The sequence below is a fragment of the Nicotiana sylvestris genome, chromosome 6 (genome assembly GCF_000393655.2).
Source record: "Nicotiana sylvestris chromosome 6, ASM39365v2, whole genome shotgun sequence".
In the NCBI taxonomy this organism is placed as follows: domain Eukaryota; kingdom Viridiplantae; phylum Streptophyta; class Magnoliopsida; order Solanales; family Solanaceae; genus Nicotiana; species Nicotiana sylvestris.
The window spans coordinates 18,675,519-18,686,016 of record NC_091062.1 but is presented as its reverse complement, the minus strand read 5'-3'; the positions used below and the strand labels follow the sequence as shown (position 1 = coordinate 18,686,016).

General features: G+C 33.9%; 1 protein-coding gene across 1 annotated transcript; it reads right to left on the bottom strand.

Moving 5' to 3' along the window:
- Positions 1-370: 370 nt before the first annotated feature.
- Positions 371-2,447, bottom strand: LOC104216729 (uncharacterized). The gene is made up of 6 exons (XM_009766848.1): positions 2,418-2,447; positions 1,808-2,185; positions 1,361-1,719; positions 999-1,284; positions 650-850; positions 371-533 (listed from the first exon to the last, which is right to left on the bottom strand). The coding sequence occupies exons 1-6, from the start codon at positions 2,421-2,423 to the stop codon at positions 480-482; spliced, it is 1,284 nt and encodes a 427-aa protein (XP_009765150.1). The 5' UTR covers positions 2,424-2,447; the 3' UTR covers positions 371-479.
- Positions 2,448-10,498: the final 8,051 nt, after the last annotated feature.

The following is a 10,498-nucleotide window of genomic DNA, read 5'->3' as shown; positions in this document are numbered from 1 at the left end:
ATCTCTCCATAATAATTCAATCAATGGTAACGGTCTCTAAGTTGATTGTCAATAAGTTGTTTTTGGACCAAAATTAACTTTTTGTCGATTTTAACCCTTGATGTTATCACTTGTATGTCGCGTAAAGTCGAAAACAATACTATATCTGCTCAATTCTAAGCAAGTGAAATTAGTAACAATTTTGCAGCTACGGGAGCAGGAACTATTAGTAACTAAAAAGTAATATTATGGGATCATTAAAGCACCTTGCTTATAGTTTAAGACTAGCAGTCACATCCTAAAGCAAATAACCAAAAGATAATATTCAGCTAAACTTAACATCACTTGTTGTAATCATCAAGAAAACAAAATAATACTTGCACGGCTAGCTTAGAGATGTTGACGAGTAACAGTCTCAGTGAATTCAATAAAACAAGGATTTTAGATAATATACTGTCTTAACTATAATCCATTTACAAATTCAGTTGCACTCAGTTCCGTCAAAGTTTGACGAGTACTCTCTTTAGTTTGTACACACATGAACGTTCAGCCATCTGTCACCCAAAAAAACAAAAAACAACACACATGTTATACAAATAGTGCTGAAAAGTTTTTAATTAACAAATACTTGATGTAAGACGGCAGACATACGTAAAATGAAACTACTTACTTTCATTATTTCATCAAATAGGTTCCTGTTGTTTCCATCCACTTCTCTCTTGCCATTGTAAAACAGATTAACCAAAACATCGTTTATCCTAGGTGCGAGATGCTTGCCCTCTTTCATAGGCAATCGAGCACTGTGGAGTTCATTAAAGAGCATAATTTCATCCACCCGGTTAAGTATCTCAAATCTAAAGCCTATAGGATCCTGTAAACGCAAAAAACACAAAGCTCAATACATAGAAACAATATGCTCTTACGCTATAACTATCACAACCACCAACGGATTTTAAGAAGTCGTAGAGGAGAGATCAATGCTCTACTCCTAAACAAGCCATAGGAGTTCCATTAAATACCTTGTCCATGTTTCCATCCTGATTATTGGACCCATTTGGATCTCCACCAACAAGCTTGGCAATTAGGCGTTTATTTCCTAGATCCGAGGCAAAAATGATAATAGTCCTCCGAAAATCTAAAACAGTCCCATCATTGTCGGACAACAGACCATCATCCAGAATGGAGATAATATCAGTAAAAGCAGATTGATGTGCCAATTGTAGGTTAAAAACCACTATGACACTGAAGGGTCTCATCAAAATAGCGTTCTTCAGCAAGAGACCAGGTTCATTATCAAATGTGCATCTGAATCAAATTATCAGATTTAACAGCCTAAGAAGCTAAATCAAATAATACACATGATCACAGAAATATATCCTACCTGAGAAAAGAGTTTGGGCGAGTGCAGGTAGACAAATCCACTTCAACCAACATTGTTGTCCCATCATCTGCAACTAAGTACTTTGAAAGGTCATCCACAAGCTGTCTTCGGCCCATACTTGTTAGTCCTATGAAAAGGAAAGATGTAACTTGTTGACAATGCTTGTCCTTGAGATGATCGTGATTGGTATCAATGCACTTGAACAGAGCCTTTGCGACCGTCTGGACCGGTGCAACTTGATCAAGCAATTTACTTCGCATTTTGGAAAACATAGCCCCAGGCATGTACCTAGCCCTCTTGACCCTCTCATGCACAACATCCCCCACACCATGTGAATCCATAAAGTACTCAAGTGGCACCTGAAACAATTTTCAACTATGACAAATAAAATATAAAGAAAATGTGAAAACCCAATCTTGCTTTGCAAACAATGCCAACAACGCATACCTGCTCTTTCCAATCTTTGGGTCCGCCCAACAAATGATCTACCATAGCAAGCAATTCCAGTAAACTACTCATAATGCAAGAAAGTCTGGCATCATGCGTTGAGCCCAACAACTTCACAAGATCAAAGTAACCTATGCTTAGTTTGTATATATGCTTAGCTTGTTCTTTTTCAAACTGGTAGAGGATCCTCGAGCTTCCCAAGGGTGCTTTGAGCGTATTAAAATCATGGGCAACTGTCATATTACTTAATTTTTTAGTTCTGAAGGACAACTCATTGGTACCAACCAACTCATCAATGTATACTACAGAGTCTCTATCCACATTGCTCAACTTGGAGACTAACTCTTCCACAAAATGCCTAAGTACATGACCACCTTCCTGGCAAAGAAAGAAAAAAACATAACGAGTGCAATATGAGATGAATCAATGGAGATGGTGAACGGCAGAAGACACGCTTCTAAGCAACATTCTAACAAACAACGAAAAATCAGTTTCCTCTCCTAGGCAAATGTTTTAGGCTAAACATAAAAATAGAAACTTAATCAATTAGTTCAAAACTGAAAACTGACACATCAAGACACTGGATGCAATAATTAACAATATCACATACAAACATATGTGCTTTTACAATTTAAGTCATTTGTAGCCATTTATCGGACTTGCAGTTACAGAATGGTAAAACGGTATGAAATAATCGGACAGAAACACAGTACACCCAGCTGTCTACCCACCAGGTATGCTGTTATCCAGTGACAAAGTTTGGCGGACCTCTAAAACAAAATAAAGTTGAGAAAAGTCCACAAGGCCGAGAAAAATCCTTCTTACCTAAGTTTAGGCATCTGTACGTTCCGCGATTAACCTCACTACCCATTAATTTCAAGCAAATAATGAGCATAGATACCTCTTAACATCACGTAAACATTCCTCCAAACATATCAAAACATAGATGCAAATTGGCTGCAAATACAATCCTACCCTAGTTACTGTAAGCACGTGATTTTTGTCCTATATGAGAATTACTCCCAAAAAATTCAAAAATAAAATAATTTTTCTTGGTGTGCAATTTTGTGATATTTTGTGATATTTTTGAATAATTATTTGTATTTGTCTGTGTATGTTTATTTGTTAAATTAATAAAAATACAAAAATATGTCGCATTTTGCATGTAGGATTTAATTCTACAATTGTTAGTAATTAAGTTTGTTTTACAAAAAAAATAAAAATTACAAAAATATGCATCGTTTGTATTTTTAGCATTTAATGTCCAAATATACAATTTTATGCTTAATTATTACTTAATTGTGCGTTAATTATTATTGGGAGTTAATTTGCGCTTTTATAACTTAATTTAGTTCTTAATAATAAGTTAAGTATTTTTATAATTTAGTTTTAGAAAAATAAAAGAAGAAAAGAGAGCAAAAATATAAAGAAAGTCGGAATTGGGCCTCTTCTTCGATTTCAAGCCACAGGCCCAAAAAATGGCCCAATCTTCCCTACGACCCAGTCCATTTCGAACTGGGTCGACCCAGTCCATAACCCAAAAGACCCAAACCCCTTTTGTCTTACATTTTACAACACAAAACAAAAGAAAAAAGAAGAAAAAACCCCCTAGACTTAAGCCATCCCCCCCCCCTCCTATCTTCATCTTCTCCAACCTCCAAGCCCCACCTCCCATGGCTGCCCTTCCTCACGCCTCCACCACCTCAATACACACACACACGACATTCTCCATCGTCCCATCGACCCCAACACGAGCAGCCATGGCTGCTTCCCCCCCCCCCCCCCGTTTCCCGTTGTCGAAACCAAACGACCATTGGAGTAGCTTCACGTCCGCCATTGTTGCTGCATTTTCTTCCAGTCGTTGCAGCTGCTACTGCTGTTCCTTCGTCATCCATGGAGGTCCTTCTGCTTCCATCTTCTCAACCTCAAGTCCAAACGACCAAGCTGCTCCGTTCTCCAAAACGCAGCAATGAGAGCTGCTCGAAACCAGCCCAAAAACGAGCTCACATCGCTGCCTCGTCGCTGCTGCCTTCCTCCTCGCGTCCAGCCATTGCTGCTACTGTTCACGCAGCTGTGCCTGCATCGTCACTTCATCTTCTTTGCGAAAACCCTCGCAAACGCACCCCAGCTGTTCTGTCTCATCGTTCAGCTGCGTCAACTGCGTATGCTTCAGTTTTCTGCTTCATACTCCTTCATCTTCTTCGTGCTTCGTCGTTGTTTTGAACCGGTTAGTTGGTTTTGAGTCTATTTCGTTTTTATATTTTTTGAAGTAAAAGTCGATAAATGTTCGATCCTTGCTTTGTTCATGTCTATCGTTTGAATTAATTTTTAGTTTGTTCATGTGTTTTGATTGAATTAATTTTCAGATTTCAAATGGAAAGTTAATTAGTGGTTTTTCATGTTTATTTCATGTTTGTTTTATTGTTTAGGTAAGATTTTGTTAGTTTGATGTTTGTTAGATTCGAATTGAAATTTAATTGATTATTTCTTCAATTTGTTTCATGTTGTTATATATTTTCCAGAAATTATTAATGTTGTTTGAGTCATTTAATCCGTTATGTTTGTTATTTTAAAAAAATGGGTTCATTCGTGTTCATACTTTGTTTGGTTGATCTTGAATCCGAAATTTGTATAGTTTGATTTCTTGTTTATCATTTATGATTATTTCTTGAATTTGTCTCATAATCTTGTTTAAGTTTAATATAGGAATTGTTGGTTGTAATGTTGTTAGAGTTGATTTTAAGTTCAATATTATTGAATTTAGAAATCTAAATATACTTGTTTGTTGTTATTATTGTTGAATCTGAAAATAGGTTGTTTGTTGCTAAAAATATTGTTCAATCAAATTTTAGTTGTTCTTTGTTGTTCAATCATGTTCATGTGATTTGTTGTTGAAATGTTGAGAAATCATGTTCATGAGATTTGTTGTTTGAATTTATGTAGAAATTGGTCATATTGACTATATTTTGGTTGAGTTTGATTAATTGATTTGTTATAGCTGATGGGGTAGTTTGGTAATTTGCAGTACGTTCAGGGTTAGTTTGGTAATTTCATTAAGGTCGGAGGGGTAGTTTAGGAATTGTACATTTTTGTAATTTTTATGTGAAGCATGGGGGACAAAATGTAATAGGGTGGGTTGTGATATAGTTGTTTAATATAAAGGGGGGACAAGACAAAATTTAGTGGGGAGGAATCTTGTATTTGTTTAGTGAAGCATGGGAGACAAAAGATAATGGGGTGGTGATGATATATTTATTTAATGTAATGAGGATGAGTGGGAAGAATAATGGGTTTGGTAGGAAAAAGTATTAATTTTAATTGATTAAAAGATTTATGTGATGGGATATATATAGAAGTCTTGAATCTGATTTAGATAGACAATAAGAGAGAAGACAGAAGAGAATAACAGAGAGGAACGAATCTGAAGAAAAAAAAGAACAGATAGATAGAACAGAAAAACACAAACAGAGAAAAAAAAGAGCTGAATATTTAAGAGAAAAAAATTCCGTAAAATATTCAAACCTTCAAATAAAAAAAACAAAAAAAAAATATTCTGCTTTCTTTCATTGTTTGAAATCAGCATTAATTGTTGTTGTTTCATAAAAGTTGGAAGCATTTGTTTTGGGATTACTACTCCACCGGTCTGTTACTGGGTTGTTACTGTTGCTGGGCTGTTGTTGCTGTGTTGTACTGTTATTACTGCTGCTGATTCTCATCTTCATTTTCTTTTGCTTCCAATATCAGGTACACAACTGAAAAGCTGGTTATTGTAATCCGAATATGAAGCATGAATACGAAAAATGAAGAGTTGAAATTCTGAATTAGCTTTAATTATATTCTGATTTTTATTTGTATGTACAAATTATTTAGCTTGCAAAAAATCAGAATCATGTAGCTATTTAATACACATAGTGGAACATTCGACGATAGCTTAACAGTTGAACTATCTGCATATATTGCCTAAATAAATAAATGGTGTAGTAACTTCGTCGAGTCAAAAATCAAACGAATAGGCCATCTAGTAGGAACTTGGTAGAAATATTGTTTAGAGTAAATATTATTGGTTAATTTCAGCATGTAAATAAATTAAGACATTTTTTTATTTTATTTTGTAGAGACAGATTTAATAGAAAATAATGTAGGCATTTTAGGATTGTCTTTTAAAAATAAATGAGATGAGCCTCGCCCAATAAAATGCACCAATTGCGGGGCCCTCAATAAATGTTTAATTGAGTATTTAGAATTCGGGATGGACTGTTTAGTGAATTCCACGGTCTTACCCATAAATAATAATACGTTAATCGCTTTAGGCACGATGTTAATAATAATACATTCTTAAACACGGGTGCGCATTTTTGCGACCCAAATCCAAATCCCAAAACATTGAATAAAATGTGTTCCGGATTGCGGGTGCATTTCATGTGACGTAATCCAAAGACATGTTTTAAACAATGTTCACATTCTTGTAAAAATAATAATAATAACAATAAAAGCGGTTAAAAGTTAAAATTGCACTATAGTTTTTGAACATGTATTAAAATAAGATATTTTAGCCATTACAACAGTTTAAGTGACCGTGCTAGAACCACGGGATTCGGGGGTGCCTAACACCTTCCCTCGGGTCAACAGAATTCCTTACTTAGAATTTCTGGTTAGCAGACTTCATTTGGAAAGTCGAATATTTTCCTCGATTCGGGATTAAATTGGTGACTTGGGACACCCTAAATCTCCCAAGTGGAGACTCTGAAATAAATAAACAAATCTCGTTTCGATTGTCCTTTAATTGGAAAAACTCCCTACGCCCCTAGCGGGGGCGGAAAATGGAGGTGTGACAGCTCTGGCGACTCTGCTGGGGACTCAGCCCAGAACCACTGGTTCAGGGTTTAAGAATTCGAGCTTAAAATAACTGTTATAGTTGGCTTTATTTATTATCTGATGTTTACATGATATATGCCTAATATGCTAAATGATGCTTTTACCGCTTTAATATTATATGAATTGTGTATATACAACTGCTACAAAACCCTTCTTCTTTCTGTGTCTTCTGAATTTATGGTGTACACGTGCGCGTGGCCCACCTTTCTGTTAGAAGTCATACCAAATAAGACGAAGTTGGGACAAGTAACTAGGCCGGGCAGACTTTCGTGCTCCTGGTACGTTGCCCCCACTTCGGCTCAAGCTGTCCACTTGGGTGAGCCAGGGCTAGAACAATATTCCTCAAGTTTTTTCACTTAGAATAACTCAGCTTCATGCCGGATCCCTAGTAGGAACGTTTGTTTGCATCACGTGCATTTGACTTTGGAGGCTCAACACAGGGGTTAGGTCTGTCTAGAACAGGTATACCAAAAAATGAAAATGACCATCCTGATGCATCTTACTTGCTGCTACTTGCGCATTTATTTGATCCGGATTTGTGTGTTGACTAACTTTTGAATATCAGGAATAATATTTTGAAATTGAAAAAAAAGAAATAGCGGTTAGGGAATTGATTGTTTATTTTTGAAAGAAAAACCAATGCCCAAATATTGTCAAAACTCTGTCGAAATTTCGAGAAAAAAAAATTATTTTATTAGTTTGTTTTACTAAAAAGCAAAGGAAAAATAGAGAGAAAAAAAGTCGTTGTTCTGTCTTATTTTTTTTAAAAAAAAAATAAAAAATAAAAAATATATATATAAAAAGGAAAATAGTTTGTCTTCCCCTGAAAATGACAATGAAAAAGAGTCTTACTTTTAAAATAGTTTTATTTATTTGTTTTTGAAAATTTCAAAATGAAAATGAAAAGAGTCGTGCTTTGAAAGTGGTTTTGTTATTTGTTGCTGGAAAAGAAAAAAAAATCCTGTTTTAAAATAGTTCGGTTAATTGGCCCGAACTTCACGGGTTTGATTCTCACCGGATGTGAGATACGTAGGCAACCCTCATCGGGTCCAACCCCCCTTTTTTGCTAAAATAGCCAAAAACCAATAAAAAAATAAAAATAAAAAACGTGTCAAAATTTTAATTTTGTCATAAATAAGTCGGGCGGTGTCCAACCTCCCCTTTTGCTAAAAAATAATAGCCAAAAAATATATTATGTCAAATTTTAATTTTGTCATAAAGAAGTCGGGTGACGCTGTTTTATCAAGACATAGCCGAATGTTCCCGAAAGGGACGCCGGAAGGCTGACTTTGCATAAACAGCCACCTTTTGGGTCATGTTTTGGATTTGGTCCAATTGGCCCACACAGCCTTAAAAATCTTCGTCCCCGAGGCGCTGAAGGGCAGCTGTAAGCACGTGATTTTTGCCCTATATGAGAATTACTCCCAAAAAATTCAAAAATAAAATGATTTTTCTTTGGTGTACAATTTTGTGATATTTTGAAGAATTATTTGTATTTGTCTGTGCGTGTTTATTCGCTAAATTAATAAAAAATACAAAAATATGTCGCATTTTGCATGTAGGATTTAATTCTACAATTGTTAGTAATTAAAATTGTTTTACAAAAATTAAAAATTACAAAAATAGGCATCGTTTGCATTTTTAGCATTTAATGTCCAAATATACAATTTTATGCTTAATTAATACTTAATTGTGCGTTAATTGTTATTGGGAGTTAATTTGCGCCTTTATAACTTAATTTAGTTCTTAATAATAGTTTAAGTATTTTTATAATTTAGTTTTAGAAAAATAAAAGAAGAAAAGAGAGCGAAAATATAAAGAAAGTCGGAATTGGGCCTCTTCTTCAATTTCAAGCTATAGGCCCAAAAAATGGCCCAATCTTCCCTACGACCCAGTCCATTTCGAACTGGGTCGACCCACTCCATTAACCCAACACCCCTTCTTCATTTTTGTCCAACACAAAACAAAACCAAAAAAAAAGTGAATTATCACTATTAATAGTTTTATTTTTTGTTTTTTTATATATATAAAAAAATCCGAAAATATTTTATTTTATTTATTATTTTTATTTTAAATATATATATATATATATATATATATATATATATATATATATATATATAGTAATTTCGGAAATGATTTTAAAAAAATAAAAAATAAAAAAATAAAAAAATGTAAAAGAATGTAGAAAATTTAAAAAAAAAAGTAAAAAGTTTTAAAAAATTTAAAAGTAAAAGAAGGTTGGAATTAAAAAATAAATATAAAGATATCTGAAAATTTAAAAAATTTAAAGTAATTGAAAGTAGCATTTTTAAAAGAAAAAGAAAAGATAGTGGTTTATTTTTTAAAGAAAAGTTAAATAAAGTGAGATTCTCTTTTAAAAAAATAAAAAGTGGGATTTTAAATAAGATAAAGTAATTAAAGTTGGAATTTTAAAAATAAAAGTAAATAAAGGTGGGATTTCTTTTTCTAAAAAAATAAAAGCAATTTGTAAGTGGGATTTCTTTTAATTAAAAAAATAATAAAATAATAAAAAACAAATCTGAAAATTTCGAAAATTTTGCTATAAATAGAAGAGAAAATTTAGGAAGAAGGGTGGAAAAAAAGAGAGGAAAAACTAGATAGAGAGAAGAAAAAAAGAGGGGGCGGAGTGAGAAGTATACACCCGATATACATTCTGTATACACTGAATATACAGGGGCAGAATTCATTTTGGAGAGTTTTGAAGTTGAAAAAAATAGTTACTGCTTCATTGCCTCGCTTAAGATCTGAAATAGTCAGAACCTTCCTGCCTTTTACTTCTTCACTATACTTGGAGTCGTTTATAGTCTCCTGGGTTTTCTGCTATTCCTACTGTACTGGTTTGCGATGTTGCTGAATCTGCTGTTGCTGTGTTATTACTGCTGCTGACTTCTCCTTCTTTTGTTCTTGTACTGCTGTTTCCAGGTACACATTTGTACAATCTCGGCTTGAAGCAAAAAATGAAATATTAATCAGGCTTTGTTCCTGTTGAATTCCTCCTGTTTAGATTTGTGGTTGAATATAATTTTTCTTTCTTCGTATAAAGATGTAGTTGAATGATTAATGAATAATGAGGTTGCATATGTATACTTTCTTCATCTAATAATGTTAGTTTAAATTACGGAGAATAATTAATCTGTTTTGATATTATGGTCAATCTCATGTTCTAGTATTATTGAATAACAGAATATAAAATGAAAGCAGTTTTTCTTTGTACAAACTCGATCGCAATTTTCCATTCGCATTAGCCGTAAACTAATAACTAATAAGTTACGTTTTTCAGCATGTAAATAATTAAGAGATTTTCTTTTAGTTTAGAGACGAACTTAATAGAAAATATAGTCATTGTAGGTTTATCCTGTAAAAATAAAAATGAGACGAGCCTCGCCAAATAAAACGTATAGATTGCGGGGCCCTCACAAAATGTATGGTTTAATTAGAATTCGGAAGGACCGTTTAGCGAATTTCACGGTCTTCCCCAAAATAATAACGCGATAGTCTCTTTAGGCGCGTGTTTAATATTTTACTTTCTTAAGCCTGGGTGTGCATTTCATGTGACCCGAATCCAAATCCCAAAACATCAAATAAAACGTGTTCCGGATTGTGGGTGCATTTCATGTAACGCAGTCCAAAGACGTGTTTTAAGCGATGTTCATATTTCTTTTAAAAACAATAATAATAAAGCGGTTAAAAGATAAAATTTGCACATAAGTTCATATTTGTATAAAATCAGACAATCAAGCCGAATATAACAGTTGAGCGACCGTGCTAGAACCACGGAACTCGGGAATGCCT